Raw genomic sequence first — 17,150 nt, forward strand, 5'->3', positions numbered from 1 at the left:
AAAAGAAATATCAACGGAATAAAAAATGCATAACCTCTCAGTAAATACAAGAGAAGCATGCTGGAACTCACTGTCAGTGACACCAACACTCAGGAGTCTCTAGAGAGAAAGAACCTTCCTCAGCCCCTAGGAAACTGTATTGCTAGTGAACCGTCACACATGGTCCCAGGAAAAGGCAAGAACCACGTAGACAGAAATCACCTTTCCCTTCTGTTTAGCACTGAATATTACCGAGCAGAGCGAGGCCGGCAAAGGAAATGCAGGTGTATGACAGCGGAACACAAAGTGTACTTGTCTCTCCAGCGGAACACAAAGTATACTTGTCTCTCGTCACAGATGATACAGTTGCACGTGAAAAGGAGTGACAAGAGTGCCTTTCGAACTAAGTGACTTGAACAAGATCACCAGAATCAAGTCAAGCTATAAAACATTTAGTACGTCCATACAAGGGAATGTCACTTTGGCCGTAAAGAGAACAGACGGCTGAAATAACATTGCTGCAACCTCAGCAGCTCTGGGCTGGGCTGGGGTGTGACTCAGGGGTAGATCAGTCTGGATGAAAGAAGCCAGTTACAATGGACAATGTGTGATACCTTTTGCATGATGTTCTAGGACGGGGGAGCTGTTCTGTGATAGCAGAAATGCGGGGGGGGGGGGGTTCCTCAGGCTAGAGGTCGCAAACATGAGGGATTGTGAAGGGGACTTTTAGAGTGACCCCAAAATGTCTCTCTCTTCAGTGGTGTTTCCTGGTGGACATATGTGTGAACCCGAGAAGCTGTCTTGGTGCGAGCGAGCATACATTTCTTACGGTTTGAATACTGAACCTTCTCAAAACTGATGCTCCTTCATAACTGAAGGGAAAACCTACAAACTTTACCGTGCTTTCCGGCACGGAGAAAGACTAAGAGCACATCTGTGGATCAAAAGCTTGCCCTCTGCTTTTCTGTTTGCTCCCTGCTGGGATGAACCAGGGCATTTTTGTGGCCAGGAGGTAATGACAGCAACAGGCAGGATAGACGAGGAGAGGGGATGGAAATAGACTAAGAATCTAGCTAGTTGGGCGTTCCTCCCTTCAGGAAGTGCCCCCCCCAGTGTCATAATAAGTTCCATGTCTGTACCCTCCCCTGACTCCCAGGGAGACTCCCAGAGCCCAGCACTGAGGAACAGCCGATCCTCCTCTGCTCGGCTCTGGTAGCACAGGAGCTCACTGACACATTATGTGGAATTGTCTTCCTCCAGGATGTCCATTGCTGTGTCAGAAATGCTGTATGTGCCAGAAAGTAGGCCTAGAACAAGACTCATGTCTAGACAGAAGAGCAGTTCGAGAGGTGGAATAAAATGACCTGGTTCTAACCCTGATTGGGCCTATAACCGACAAATGAGCCTGAACAAGTCATGTGACCTCTGTGAGGGACCTATTTCCTACCTTCCAATTTCAGTGGGAAGGCCCTCCCAGCAATAATTCCTATTTTGATGGCCATTTTAATGTCTGCTGCTAATGAGATTATGGTGTTACTTGAGCTTGTTTCTTCTGGTGTGGCCAGGAGGGTAATGGCAGAGGGCTGGGCCCTAGCTCATGACACAGGAATACTGTCTCTTCTTTCATGAGCCCCTTTCTTAGGCCATGACACTGTCCTTGGTGGCAAAACACAGGCACTCAGGTAGTCAAAAAATTCCCGATGCTCAGTTTGCCTCCCAGTTAAATTAGCCGCTTCTCTCACAAGCCTTCAGGCATTCATAACCTTGACAACTCTTTAATAGTGTACGTCTTTGTGTCTTACATGGCCATCTCCACTCACTGTGCCTTCCCCTCCGAGGCAGAGCTCTACGGAGCTCGCACCATAGCCCTAAATTTGAGCCAAGTTTTTCATAGAAGGCCGTGTTACTGTTTATGTTTCGTTGACCTATACAGTGCTGACCACAGCGTCTGTAGCACAGGCTGAGCCCAAAGGCTCACCTGAGCTGGCCGGGGTTATTCCCTAACTCAACCACTTAGAGAACATTCTGGGTTTTCCACTGCTCTCTGTTAGTTATCAAGATGGCTGCTTAAGTTCATTTGTTCAAAAGATGATATCAGATCCTCTTTCTAGAGCAGAAATTAACAAAGGAAGTGGGAAGACCATTTCAAGAGGTAAAGATATGTAGGTACAAGGTCACTGTGGCAGAAAGGACCTTGGTGAGTCAGAAAGACCAGAGGATGTTGGTGTGAGCACCTGAAAAGAGACAAGACACTCGGGAAGGGCTGTCTCAAGAAAGGACGGGCCAGAGTGATACACAGCAAAGGAGGCTCATGACTGCTGAGCACTGACTGATTTCAGAAGTCCACGGAAAGGAATTAGCAAAGCTGTGTGAGCATGGCTGGGTCACAGAGGTCACCAAGAGTGACCCACTTTTACTGGCTCCCTCCCAGATATGACCACAGGCTCCACCCCCAGGTTCCTGCTCTCTGATAACAATAGCTGGTGTGTACTCAGAGTTAGGTTTGTATCAGAGTCTTCCCTAACCATGTTTTTAAATTGTCTGACTAAATCCTCACAATCAGGCAAAGGTACTGTCCTGTTACCACACTTCCTTTCTAACAGTCATGGGAACTTGTAGCATCCACGGCCATAGTCTCTTTAGCCAGTAAGCGCCACACAGAATCTTGCACTCACGTTGGGACCCAGTGGTGCCTATACCTGTGACCCAGCTTATTCTTTACTTGGGTAACAGAGACCACAGTGAGGCTCTGAACAAATGGTACCATGGTCAAACCGTCCTTCCCTTCAGTGAGAAGATACAATGGGGCCGATGACAACAGCATCCCCACCCTGTGAGGTGATAGCTTGTAGTAGAGAAGGGTCCAGAAAACAATTCAAACAACTGAAGGACTCTCTGGTGTTTCTGGGGGATGTAGGGATAAAGTAATGAATATAATGGAATCGCGGCTGCTGAGGCTAAGGGAAGGTGCTCACTTCCCAGACGTATGAAAGACTCATTGCTGTGCCCCTAGGATGCAAGTGTTGACAAGTGTCTTATGACACCTGACTGCAAACATGCATGCTGTCTGCTCCATGAGATGAAAAACCAGTGAGCTCTGAAAATTGTATGGGAATTATGGGCTTAGGTTCACATGCGGTCTTTGTCAAATCCAGTGAAATTAGTGAATTTCCAAGAGCCTTGGTCTCCTCTAGACTCATTATCACTGTCACCATCAATACTGAGAGCCACATGGTAAGGAGCTATGACTCTGTGGTATTGAGACACGGAGCCAAACAAACCAGAGAGTACAGATTCACTTTTAAAACACATTCTGAAAAATTCCTGTCAAGCCAGTGGTTGTTGAGTATACACAAGAGTCTCACGTAATCCTGCCAAGGAAAGCAAATCCAAAATCATCAGAGAAAAGTAAAACAGAGGGCAAGAAAGTCTGGGTGGCTGCCCTGGTCTCTAGGGGGCTAAGGATTGGGGTTGATGGTCTTCTTGGCTCTTCTCTATAAAACCATGTCCATCAGAGTTTGCACCGTGTGTGTGTGTGTGTGTGTGTGTGTGTGTGTGTGTGTGTGTGTGTAACAGTAGTGGAAGAGTAGAAAAGATTCTACCTTTTTGATAGACGCAAATTGAAGTTCAGCTGTCAGTTGCCTGCTGAAGCTCAGCGGTTCCTTGAGAAAGCGATACTGGAGCCAGGCCTTGCTTTCTTGTCTTTCTTACCAAAATAAAGATTCAGCTGTAGTTTTTCTCTAAGCCTGTTTCTGAAGACTGCAAGGCATTCAGGCCTCACGATGGCAGACAGGCGAAGCCAATGGAAGCTGATTTCTTTTGTCCCGCAGCTGCAGAACCAGGAGATTCTGAGGGCGATGATGAAGAAGGCTGAACTGGAAATCAGTAGCAAAGTGAAGGAGACAATGCAGAGACTGGAGGACCCGGTGCAACGCCAGCGCACCCTGGTGGAGCAGGAGAGACAGAAGTACCTCCATGAAGAGGAGAGGATTGTCAAGAAGCTACGGTGAGTGCTGGCCACCTGGGAAGAAAAACTGTTTACAGGGTGCTCTTCTTAGTTGGTACTTTCCTCCTCTTTTTCTCTGTGTACATCAGAGATCTGCTGGCCCTGGTATCTGTGGTTCCAAGTGTCCCTCTGTTAAGGCCTGGGAAACTCTACTGTCCCCATGGCAACATGTCTCTTGACCAGGAAAGTGTGGGACATCTGTAGAGAAGGGGTTGGGATTGGCAGGAAAACTGGAGACAAGGTGATTATGACATCTCATGCTTGAATCGTTCCATTCCTATTTGCATGGCACCTTCTATAGACCATACTCCTGCTCTGGAGACTTGCTGCATGTCTGTCTGGGCTGTGCATAACAAGATCATGGGAACCCACAGTAAAACAAGAGAAGCAACTCCAAGGAAGTGTCCTCTGATGGACTTCTAGTAAGAGTCAGGAGAGGTCAGATTGGTTGTGTGTGACCTCATCCTTAATAAGTGTATACTCTGAGCTCTGGACTGCTTCCTGCAGCTACCCTAGCTCCCTCCACTTTACCTAGAGGAAAGGAGTCCTATCACCTCAGTGACCATCCACTAGGGAAGGCACCAGGAGGCACAGTCGCTAATCACTTGCTGCCACCTAGTGGTTGTGTGTTTCTCAGTACTCTAGCCTCACTAATCTTTTTTTTTTTAAAAAAAACAAAAACAGCTTTTTCTCAAATTTGCAGGCAAACTGAAAGGATGCAAACACATGGGGGAATGAGTAAAGATGTCTGGACAGATTGTTTTTGTTGTTTCAAGTGGAAGAATGTAACTTAGCTCTGTTGGAGTTAGTATCTGTGTACACACACATACACACACACACACACACACACACACACACACACACACACACACCGGAAATCAGATCTTATGTGAGTGCCAAGCCATAAGAAGAAAGGCAATCATTATTGGTAGGACTATCAGATACACTAGAGGTTATCTATTAGGGAGTTTTGAGGTCGGTTTTGCTTTCTCCAAAGGACATGTGACAATGTCGAGTGACATTCACGTGTGTCACAAATGACTGGAATTTGGGGTCGTTTGCTATTAGCACTCAATGGGGAGAGGCCAGGAACACAGTGTAACATCATTCACTGCACAAGACAGTTCTTCACTAAAAGAAGTTATCTGGTCCAATATGTCAGATACCAAAGCTGAGAAACCTGATTGTCTGATTTCCTTCTTGGAGTAACTGGCTCACGCCGCTCCTGCACACTGCCCACTTCCATTTCTAGTGTATCACCACTTTCTTCCCTCTGTTTTCTCTTCCTCCTTTCCGGATCACCAAGTGTACTCATTGCTCCCTTGGCTGGCATGAGTACCCTTGAAATCAAGAATATCTTCCGCAAGCCACATGCCTCTCCCCTCACCACACACACATCACTGGCCAACCTGGGCCTCAAGTGACAGGCAGAGGAGAACCTTCCTGAAGCTGCCTTACACCTCTATGCAAGGTTCCAAAACAAAGTACCATCTACGTCACTCCCTCCACCTCCATGGAAACCCAAGGTGGAGCTGGGACGTGGAAGGGCGTGCCCTGCTTCCTGAGAGCTTCTGTGCTCAGTTCCTCTGCTATCTGACCCCCTCCCCCACAGCGAACTGGAGGACTTCGTTGAGGACTTGAAGAAGGACTCTTCATCCACGGGCCGCGTGGTGACACTGAAAGATGTGGAGGACGGAGCGTTCCTCCTGCGCCAAGTGGGGGAAGCTGTGGCCACCCTCAAAGGTGAGGCTTCTGCAGGAAGGCAGGTTGGAATCACGTTTCCTGGGATGTGTGAGAATCTTCAAATATGAACCTGTCATCCCAGCTATTCAAGATGTTGAAGCAGGAGGATACCTTGAACTTAATTGAGACCAGTACAGGAAAATAGTGAAACCTTGTTTCAAATAAATATTTAATAAATAATCTTTCAGACAGTGAAAGATTGAGTTGGGACTTCTTAGAGGACCCTCAGAGAAGGAGCTGAAGATGGAAACTGAGTGATACAATTAAAAATGTCTGTTCACTTTTACTGCACCTGACAGACATACCAATTCTTGAAAATGACCCTAACTTTCAGTTGACTGTATCCATAATATACAGGGAATGGATCTAGAGGGGTTGTGACCTTGTCTGAGGTCACCATCTGTGCTCTTAGCCACTGTCTCCCGACATTTGTGTAGGCATGGCACTTCTCTGCACTATCGTAGGTCCCAGGCGTGGGATGGGTATGGGTATTCTGCCTTCCTATCCCATAACACACTGCTGGTTTGGCCTGTAGGAGAATTTCCAACTTTGCAAAATAAGATGCGTGCCGTCCTGCGCATAGAAGTGGAGGCTGTGAGGTTCTTGAAGGAAGAGCCACACAAGCTGGACAGCCTCCTGAAGCGAGTGCGAAGCATGACGGACGTCCTGACGATGTTGCGGAGGTGACTGCCGTGGCCCTACTGGGGTGGGTGAGGAGGAGGGCTCATAGGCTGCCGTACAGTTCGTGGGCTCTAGGTTCCTGCCCTTCTCCAGGGGCCTACTTCTAGTAGCATCATGACTCATCACCCCTTATTCATGGCATCCTGCTCACAATCTCAACATCTGTTACAACATGGCTTGAGGGCATCATTCCTTCAGTGCAGACCTTTGCACTGGACCCATCATAGGCTTTTAAATTGTTAGCCATGTGCCGGGCTTGGTTCCCACTACTACGAAATTAATGAATTTAGAAATAAAATTAGGTAAGTAGTTTTAAAAATTAAATGTAACAATTTGTAGGTAAAGAACAAATTAAAATACTCTATTAGCCTCCTTCGCCTTGGGGGTGTAGTAGACTTCAGTTAGAAAAACCGAGCCAAGTGTTTATCTACTGAAAGACTATCTGGGAATCTGATACCCAAGGGAATCAGGTCCACCAAGGAAAAACGTGCATGCTTGAGTGGACCTGCTCGTCAAAGATCACTACTGTGAAGAAAGATCCAGAGGAATCACTGCCTAATCTGCAACTTTTAATGAAAAAGTTCTAGAATCATCAAACCCATTGAAACCGTGCTTACAGAGGCAGGGGTGTAGCTCAGTGGTAGAACACTTGCCTAGGATGTGTTCAGCCATGAACACCACTACACACAAACATATATATATATATTAAGGAAGGAGAAAAGAAAAAATAATTCCCAGGTGGAAGTAATGTCAGAAATTTGTAAAAATTTTCTTCCCTGGGCTGGAGAGATGGCTCAGCGGTTAAGAGCACTGACTGTTCTTCCAGAGGACCTGAGTTCAATTCCCAGCAACCACATGGTGGCTCACAACCATCTGTCATGAGATCTGGCGCCCTCTGGCCTGCAGGCATACATGGAGGCAGACTTTCTATACATAATAAATAAATAAAATCTTTAAAAAAAATTTTTTCTTCCCTGACTATAATCACTCTATCAGCTTTAGAAGAAAATTATATTGGGTATGTAGTTAACTTTAGGATGGATAACTAGTCATAAGAAGCAGATTTGATTTTTCTAAAAATTACAAACCTCAACAAGATAACTCTCCAAAGCAGGTATAGTCAGCTTCAGAAACGCCAGATGCCAAAGGAATTCTAAGTCCACACAGACCATCCAGGAAGGAGCTGTACTCTTACTCCTTCCCATAATGTCGTTAATTTCCTCTTACCAAGTGAACTCTCTCCTCCACCTCACTAAAGATCAGTTAAATTATGTCTTCACTAAGCTGTTACCCAATGTGACAGCCACGAAGTCTAAACTAAGCCAACCCCATTAAATGAAAACCATGAGCTAGCAGGAAGCAGTGTCCTTCTCTCGTCTCTCTGGAAACCAGTTAAGGTGTTCTATTACCCAGCACCGGGTGACTAAGCTGAGTATTTGTCTTAGCACCAGAGAATAAGGTCTTGAAGAAGATGGGATCATGTGCTTTGAATATTCAGTGACTTGGAGTCTTAAGAAGCCTATAATAGGTAACGTAAAAAGCAAAAGATGCACAGATGTGCAGAAGAAAGTCATAGAACGCAGTGTCTTTTGTTCAAATCAGAAAAAAGAGAAAGCATTCTAGTAAGAAGAGAATGCCAGACAAAATAAAACGTGGGGATCAAGTCCCTTGTGTACTTGATACATTTCTTGATACATGACTTTACAGTATTAACCCAAACACACACACTCCTCATAGAAGGCACTATCTTTGTTTGTTTATTTTTCAAGACAGGGTTTCTCTGTGTAGCCCTGGCTGTCTGGAACTCACTCTGTAGACCAGATTGACCTCAAACTCAGAGATCCACCTGCATCTGCCTCCTGAGTGCTGGGATTAAAGTCATGTGCCATCACCTCTTGGGTATAAGAAGGCACTGTCTTTATTATTGCCATGCTAACATTCTACAGAAGTACCTGAAACTCAAAGTGGCAATGTCCCTGACATTCTAAAACATGTGAGAACTGACACCCAAACACACTTGTGTGCTTCCAAAGATCCTTGTCTTTTCAACTGTAGCCTGTGTGAAAATAGACATATAACTTTAAATGACTCCCAAAGAACCAGGGAAGGTGGCACACGCTCATAATCCCAGCCCTCAGGATGATCACAAGTTCAAGGTCAGCCTGAGCTACGCATAGACTTTGTCTCAGAACCCAAGCACATGGATATAAATCAGTTGTAGAACATTTGCACAGCATGTTCAGGAAGATGGGGAACAAAACATACCTCGGTTCACAGTCACAGTAGGCCTTGAATTTGAAAGGCTTGATTGAGTCCAAATACAGGGAAAGACAGCAATAAGGTAAGACACAGGCTAACATGGCTCACAGTCCAAGAATTTGAAGGCTTCTAGGAGCTTCTGACTGAGAATTGAGTATATTTGAGAGCTTCACAGGCCAAAATCAGGTGGAAAAGTGAATATTGATAAATGTGTGCTCACTTTCACTTGTCACCACCAAACAGTGAGGGACCAGTTTCAGTCTGGTATAGTGTTACCATAAAAGGAAGAGACTATCTCCTGGGGCTGATAGCAGGGCTCAATGGGTAAGGGCACTTGCCACAAAGCCTGAGGACCTGTGTCCAAATCCTTAGAACCCCGGTAGTACCAGGTGCCATAGCATGAATACATCTGTGACCAGATGGGAGGCAGAGCTCACAGGCTATGCTGACATTGATGACCACACTGGCATCAACAGCAGCAATGAAATCCAGCCTCGGACAAGGGGGAAAGTAAGGACTGAGACTCCACAGGTTATCCTCTGCTCTCTGTGTGAAGATGGCTCATGTGTGTCTAAATTCACACACAAACACACGCACATCAATGAAAATACACACACTACTGAGAACTCAAGAACAATGGCAATGGGTTTTTGATCCTGCTGCACATACTGGCTTTGGGGGAGCCTAGGCAGTTTGGATGCTCAACTTACTAAACCTGGATGGAGGTGGGCGGTCCTTGGACTTCCCACAGGTCAGGGAACCCTGATTGCTCTTCAAGCTGATGAGGGAGAGGGACTTGATCGGGGGAGGGGGAGGGAAATGGGAGGCGGTGACGGGGAGGAGGCAGAAATCCTTAATAAATAAATAAATTTAAAAAAAAACAAAAAAAGAAATATTTTTAAAAAAATAAAAAAAAAGAAAATACACACACACACACACACACACACACACACACACACACACACGAAACCATCTTTTGAAGAAAGAACTGCAAAAGCCCATATGGCTTTGGAACATTGCTAAGATAACCTTCACCATTGAGTTCTTTAATGTTTTCACCTAAACTGGCATGGCATTCAAATATACCACAGAGAGAACACAGAGGGACACCAGTCACCATTTAACACTGCTGTACTTTGTCTCTCCTAGGCATGTCACTGATGGGCTCCTGAAAAGCACAGATGCAGCCCAAGCTGCACAGTACATTGCCATGGAGAAGGCCACAGCTGCAGAGGTCCTGAAGCATCAGGAGGAGACAGTCCATGTGCCTGGACAGTCCGTCCACAGCAGCATCGGAGGCCCTGGCGATGTGAAGTCAGAAGTGGTGCCTGTGTCCACCATGACGGTTCACCATGTACAAAGCTCCCCTGTGGTCATGCAGCCTTCCCAACACTCCTCAGCCTTGCTGAATGCGGCCCAGAACTTGTCTGGAGGAACTGGCTCCCATACAGCCAGTTCCACAGCGATCACACAGGAAACAACCTCTGCACCACAGTCAGCTCCAGCCCCCCAGTCCCCTCAAACCCCAATGAATGGTTCCTCCATGCAGAGCTTGTTCATTGAAGAAATCCACAGTGTGAGTGCCAAGAACAGGGCGGTGTCCATTGAGGTAGAGTCCGATTTCCATTTCTCAAACCCATGTCCTCCCTGCAGGCAGAGGGTTTATATTCTGACTGCTGTATATTTAAATACCAATGTATGGATATGTATTATATACATATATGAGTAGGACTGCATTCATATGAATATAATAAGGATCAAAGATATATGTGACTAAAGATAGCTTTTTGTAGATATTTAGGGGTTTTGTTGTTGTTGCTTGTTTTTAGATTTTTCTGGGAACAGAACACAGGAGTAGGGTTGAGAAGGTCTTCGGGTGTAAGGATGCCCCCTAACCTGGAGAAGGTGGGTCAGGGATATGTTGGTAAATGTGAGCAGGGAGCTCTCATGGGGAAAGACCGGCTAGGAAGCATCCACCATCTCCCACGGGAGCTGATCTGGGATCTGGTATGACCACTTGACGTGGCTAAGTGCAAGCTTCTAGGGAAATGAGACCTGTGCATTTTCTGAGCCCATACACACAGAGCCTCCATGCTAATGGAGCTTTGGAGAGGGCTCACCTCCCTTCGTGATGCCACTAGAATCTGAGTAAGCAAAAAAGGCACTGTCTTATCTTGCTTTCTGCTGGTGTGATAAATACCATGACCAAAAGCGATTTGCTTAGGGAAGGGTTTATTTGACTTACATGTCCTGGGTCACAATCCACTGAGGGAAGCCAAGGAAGGAACTCAAAGCAAAAACCCAGAGCAGGAACTGAAGCAGACACCGTGGAGGAGCACGCCTTACTGGCTTGTTCCCTGTGGTTTGCTCAATCTGCTTTCTTATATACCCCGGCCCCCCAGTGGGCTGAGCCTTTCCACGTCAATCATTCATCAAGCAAGTGTCTGCAGACTTGCCTACAGGCCATCTTATGGAGCATGGAGACACTTTCTCAACTGAGGTTCCTCTTTCCAGATGACTCAAGCTTGTGTCAGGTTGACAGAAAACTAACCAGGACAAGATGTGGAGGAAGGCATTCTGGGCTAGAGCATTCCTGGAAAAGAAGGAAGGCGGGGAGTAAAACCAGTTTAGCTGGTTGTATGTTGATCTGGGAGAACTTGGAAGCCAGTGCAAGTTCCCTGGGGGTGCGATGTAGAGATACTGGAGAACACGGAAGGTCTGACAGTAGTGAGTTTTCAAAATTCTATCTCCAGGAAATCCAGGGACAATACAGAGTCAATTGATAAGATGGGTCTGGAATGGCAGGAGCCGAATGGGAAGTTTTCGTAGTCTAAGGATGGAAACGGAGCAGTGGCCATGGCAGGCAGCACCTGTGCTGTGGTAGTGGAAAGGCTAAAGCAGGAAGGCTGGGAGTTGGAGGGCAGCCTGGGTTACACAGGAAGATGCTGGGAGCAGGGCAACAAAGCTGAGCATCTCCTGCTTCCTGGGTTCCCAGCACTGGGAAAACAAAGGACATACAAAAAAAGCATATTATTTTAAATACATTTTGCTTCCCCAGCCCTCACTTTCCCCTAATCCCAGAGCCTTTCCCTAGCTCTGTCCCCAGCAACCTGGTCATACCCACCCTCACCCCTCTTATATGTCACCAGCTGATAACTCCAGGTATGCTACAATGACCTCTTAAAACTTCCATAGCCACAGTCACGTGGCCTCTAGACAAGGGGTAGTTTCCATTCCACATGCAATGTCTGTGCCTGGATCCATGTCACTTATATAAAAATTGCGGAGGAAGGGATGGGAGGCTGTGGGTGGAGTTTCGCTCTATCCCCAGCACTGGGGGCAGGGTGGGGTGGGGGTGGGTTGTGTGCATTTCCTTACTTAAAGGATGTCACCTTGACAACACTTTTATTTTATAAACATCTACTAAAAGCCTGGGAGACACAGTTGTCCATAAGATGTGTGTATTTCGTGATGTAGAAGGACACTTAGGCCCTGTGTCTGAAAACGCCCTGAGCATGGGTAGGGAGGCCCAGGGCCTTTCTGTCACCTGGGCCATGACAAATCAGGCAAGCTTTATTCTTTCGCTGATTCTTTCTATCTTATAGCCTTTGGGTCAGCAGTGAGCCAGGCTCAGCTGTTCCTGGCTCGCCAAGTCCATGCCAAGTGCTCGGTGCTGGGAAAGCACAGGAGACTGATGGTGGTGGCAGTAGGCCTTCTGTTTGTTTAAAAGTCTTGACTGCATATGTACCATGACACTTGACCACATTGGTCTAGAGCTAGCAGATAATCTAAAACAACACTGGCCCCATTTTATAAGAAAGGATGACCCAGAAGTCATATAGTGTCTTGAGCAGAATTAGAATTACATCAAAGGATTTTTTTAATCTTAATTATTTTTGCAGCTAATGCATAAAAACATAAAATTGTACATATAAATAGAGTGCCTTATCATATTTCAATACATGAGTGGGGGATTGTAAAACCGGGACTTCGGTTCTTACTGTGGTTCTTAGGGAGTGTTTGTGTTTCTGTTGTTTGTTTAAACATTCCTTTTGCAATGAAAGTTGAATTTAGAAAACAAAGTTGAGTAGTAGAAAATACCTTTGGAAGCAACATCCCTACCCATTTTAATTTAGCATTGACAGAGTATATATGGTGAGTGCCGAGTGATTGTCAAGAGGTAGATTTGAGCTTCTGAGATAGCTTTTCTGTGGATGAGTGTCACAGAGGCTAAAGCAGCTCGATGGGTCTGGGCCGTGTGGCGATATAAGATGGCAGGCAACCTCAGATAGACCAGGGCATTATCAACACTTTAACTGTGCTGAACCCCTTTGGCACATCAGCATAAAATCTATAGCCTAAGTCTTCTCTCTAGTTTTTAAACTAGCTGCAATTGTTATTTTCCTGCAGAAAGCAGAAAGGAAATGGGAAGAAAAAAGGCAAAATCTTGAACAATATAATGGGAAAGAGTTTGAGAAGCTGCTGGAAGAAGCTCAGGCCAACATCATGAAATCCATTCCTAACCTGGAGATGCCTCCAGCTTCCACCCCAGGGCCGAAGGCTGACGCCGCTGGTGACAAGCAGGAGCTGTCCGGTAAGGACCAACCTACAGCAGGCCTTGCAGAGATGTGCGGGCTCCCTGGCCTCAGATCAGAGTTTATCACTCACATAGGCTTCTGTGCAATGGCAGGACCATGCAGAGATGTGTGGGCTCCCTGGCCTCAGATCAGAGTTTATCACTCATAGGCTTCTGTGCAATGGCAGGGCCGTGCCTCACTTCCTGAGAATCTCCATGGCTCAGCAGGTGGTCACTTGCCACGAAGCCTAACAACCTGAGTTCATGTAGTAGGAGACGGGAGAATGAACTCCTGTCTTCTGACCTCCATGTGCAGGCTGTAGATAACACTACCACACACAAGCACAATGCAATCTCTCCACAAAAGAAATTTCCCGAGGAGGTCAAGATGCTGCAGGGGCCATGGTTCTCCAAAGCTGGCTTTTGTCCTCAGGGCCCTGGAGCGAATTTCCTACCCATCTTATTACATTTCTACCTTATATAATTGTCTTCCCCGTTATTAATCTGTTCACAGTCTGTTGGTGTTTCATATAATTCTCATATTTTTGTTATTTATGGTAACACAAATATAGCAAACATTTTGTAAAGATATGTCCCATTTTCACCTTTTACCTTCAGATTAAAAATTCCCAGTGGGCAATGGTAGCACATGTCTTCAATCCCAGCACTTGGGAGGTAGAAGCAGGTGGGTCTCTGATTTTGAGGGTAGCCAGGGCTACACAGAGAAACCCTGTCTCAAGAAACCAAAAGTAAATAAAAATTTTAAATTCCTGCATAAATTGTTCAGTTACCAGCATGAATATTTTTATTCAGTTCATTGCTATTTCCTACTTAAAAAACAAAACAAAACAACAAAAAATTACCAGAAATAGTTCACTAGTACACAGCTCACCCAGAATGTGTAGCAGTCACCTGTAGCTGTAAATGCTGATTTCTAGCAGTGTGTGTGTGCGAGTGTCTCTCTGTGTGTGTATGTGTGAGTGTGTTTGTCTCTCTATGTATCTGTGTGTAAGAGAGAGAGATTTTTTAATGCATTTGTAGATGCATAAAAACAAAAGTTTCCATACAAGGTATTATAAAACCTTCATAGGTGTATTATTAAACTACACAGGTAATGGATAGATAGGAAAAATTTGATGGAAAATTTGAACACCATAGCCTCAGTCATTGTTAAATAAAAATTATTCAGTAGATGTTTCTTCAAAATAGCAGGGAAAAATTTGTTCAAGAGTCTTGTAGTAAATGGGGCTGGAGAGTTGGCTCAGTGGTTAAGAGAACTGCTTACTCTTCCAAAGGTCCTGAGTTCAATTCCCAGCAACTACATGGTGGCTCACATCCATCTGTAATAAGATCTGGTGCTCTCTTGAGGAAGAGACCTGGTCAGTCATCCTCATCAACTTGAACCATGAAACCCAATATAGACAATTCAACACAACCACCATGTACGTGCTGCCCATGCATGATTGCACATTGCCAGGGCACGAATTTCATTTCAATTTTATTCTTGAAGTAAACGAGAGAGAAGTATCAGGCCTGGAGAGATCCTTGCTAAGCTGACAATAGGATTGTCCGCTAAATCTAGGCTCCATAGCCAGGCAGGGTCCAGTCAAGAAGGAGGCTGAAGGAACTTGACTAAAGTTTGGTCAAGGAAGGAGTCTATCCTCAGGGCACTGAGAAGACAGACCTCTATTTTCAGCCTTGGCAAACCCTGAATGGATGCTCTAAGTCAAGGCAGCCTTGAAGCCACACCCCTTTAGGAAGACTCATGACTTACCCAGGTTTTCATTACAACTCAAAGCAGAAACTGAAGAATCTCCTCAAAACAAGTCTCAGTTTCCAAGAAAAGCAAAATATATTCCTTGGAGTCCAAGCCAAGTCCATAGAGAGAATAAGAGAAAACTCCAGAAACCAGTTACGGGTTTTGGTTTGGTGAGTCTGTGAGTCTCAGGTAGAGAAAGAGCAGAAGCCAGGCTGTTAAATTAACCTTTGGGTGAGAAATGGCTTTCCTGAACAGGAGGTAGAGCTGAGAGATATCCATGTCCCCTAACATTGCTGTAAATTCTGATTTTTAATACTGTGTCCCTCACATTGCCAACATCTTTCCTAACCCTTCACCATGACCCTTCTCCCCAGAGTTCCACGTTTTCTTTGTCTTTATTCTTTGTCCCCATTTCCTCTGTACCTGTCCCCTCTTTAGCTAGAGTCTATCCCCGTAGCTATGTAAATTCTTATTATTACTGTTTCAGGCTGGGACTGAGGCTTTGAAGCCTGGCAAAGGGTTTGAGACTTAACTTTAGTTTCCCAGTTTTTTTCAGTTTTCCAGTGCCTCTAAGTTTTTATATGTACCAAGAAATTCACTTAATAATAAATCTACTAGTTTGCATTGCATTCCCAATAAGCCAATGATTGTATATATGTTTATGTATCATTTCACCCCCAGAACACCCCAATGAAAGGTCTGTTGTAGTAGTATGTTGTATGTAGTATGTAAGAGATGAGAGAACTGAGTTAGCAAAAAGGAAGGTCACATATGCCAGGGCTTTCTGTGAGTTCAATTCAGTTTGTTGTGAAGGCTGTCCCCTTAGTCATTGGTCTATGATGAGAATAGAGAGTTTTATGTTATTATTATTGCGTTTGTATACACCAGATGCATCTTCAAAAGAGATTATCTTTGAAATGGCATACTCTTTTCCAGAAGATTCTCCAAATTCGGAGCAGGAATTGGACAAGCTAGGGGGAAAGTCACCCCCTCCTCCACCCCCACCCCCACGAAGAAGTTACCTTCCTGGGTCAGGACTCACCACCACAAGGTCCGGCGATGTGGTCTACACCAGCAGAAAGGAGACTGTGTCTAAGGTCTGATGGGTCGAGTCCTGGCAAACTGATTTCTAGGTGCAGACAGTTCGAGCTGGCCGAACATTAAAAATCAATTCAGCTCACCTAGATCTCCAGAAAGTGCGCCAGATGGAGACTGTCGGCCAGTGCTATTGGCCGAGCCTGGGCACCGTGGGTACTAGGCTTATGTGACTTTAGTGGGACAATATAAATGCATATCACCAGCTGCTTTCCCCGGTGGGGCATCATTAACCTAAAGTGGGATGGGAAGAGACACAGTCTTACCTACGTAATGGATGCTTACACTTGGAAAGCCTTGTCCCCTGTATTAAATGAAAAAGGACAATTTCCAATTGGAAATGCAATGTGGAGAGGGCCTTTTATAAATTGTGGGGAATTTGCAATTTTATAATTCTTCAAGCCATTCACCAATGTGACAACTTATGTAAACAAACACAAGCTAAATGCAAGGAAATCAAGCAGCTTTTTGGCTGGAAGAGTAAGAGGCATTGAGAATCCATGTAGTCTGACCAGTGTCTGTGGTTTGAATTTCCTATAGGTGAGCAGTGAAGACCCTGGGCCAGCCCCACAGACTAGAGCTACAAAATGCCCCGCAGAGGAGCCAGCCTCAGCCTGGGCCCCATCCTCACCACCAGTCCCGACCTCTTCTGCCAAGGATGAAGAGGAGGAAGAAGAAGAAGGAGACAAAATTATGGCAGAACTCCAGGTATGTAGCTGAGGTGACTTCTAGCATTGCCTCTCTGAGTTCTCATTTGGGCTTCCCAAGCCTTGGAACCCACAGGTTTGTTACCTGTCGGGGCTGGTAAAGGGCGCTGGAGCTAGCATATGCTAATTGTGCCTTTTAGTCCTGGCCTCCATTTTTCCAAGCTGAGAGCCAGCCACCTCTCTAAGCACCTGGAAGATGTGTAGGTAGAGACCATTTTCAAAGCAATTCTGTAAAGTTTACATAGCAAAATCAGTTGCAGACCTCCCTAGAGCTCTAAGTGATAAGAATATTCTATTTTTTTCTATTTTCCTTGCCTATTGAGAGTATATTATTAGGGTTTTTGT

At 45.4% G+C, this 17,150-nt stretch overlaps 1 protein-coding gene across 7 annotated transcripts in view; it reads left to right on the plus strand.

Moving 5' to 3' along the window:
- The window catches only part of Kiaa1217 (KIAA1217 ortholog), a 295,596-nt gene that overhangs the window by 267,001 nt on the left and 11,445 nt on the right, over nucleotides 1–17,150 (plus strand). For 5 of the 7 annotated variants that reach the window (XM_026782971.1, XM_005354733.3, XM_005354737.3 and 2 more), the window contains 7 exons: nucleotides 3,810–3,985; nucleotides 5,598–5,728; nucleotides 6,264–6,411; nucleotides 9,818–10,277; nucleotides 13,079–13,262; nucleotides 15,940–16,100; nucleotides 16,639–16,806. In XM_026782971.1, the coding sequence (XP_026638772.1) occupies nucleotides 3,810–3,985; nucleotides 5,598–5,728; nucleotides 6,264–6,411; nucleotides 9,818–10,277; nucleotides 13,079–13,262; nucleotides 15,940–16,100; nucleotides 16,639–16,806 (1,428 nt within the window). The remainder of the gene's footprint in view (nucleotides 1–3,809; nucleotides 3,986–5,597; nucleotides 5,729–6,263; nucleotides 6,412–9,817; nucleotides 10,278–13,078; nucleotides 13,263–15,939; nucleotides 16,101–16,638; nucleotides 16,807–17,150) is intronic. The other 2 variants (XM_026782972.1, XM_005354738.3) reach the window with 2 other exon arrangements.

This window comes from Microtus ochrogaster, chromosome 16 (genome assembly GCF_000317375.1).
Source record: "Microtus ochrogaster isolate Prairie Vole_2 chromosome 16, MicOch1.0, whole genome shotgun sequence".
In the NCBI taxonomy this organism is placed as follows: Eukaryota; Metazoa; Chordata; class Mammalia; order Rodentia; family Cricetidae; genus Microtus; species Microtus ochrogaster.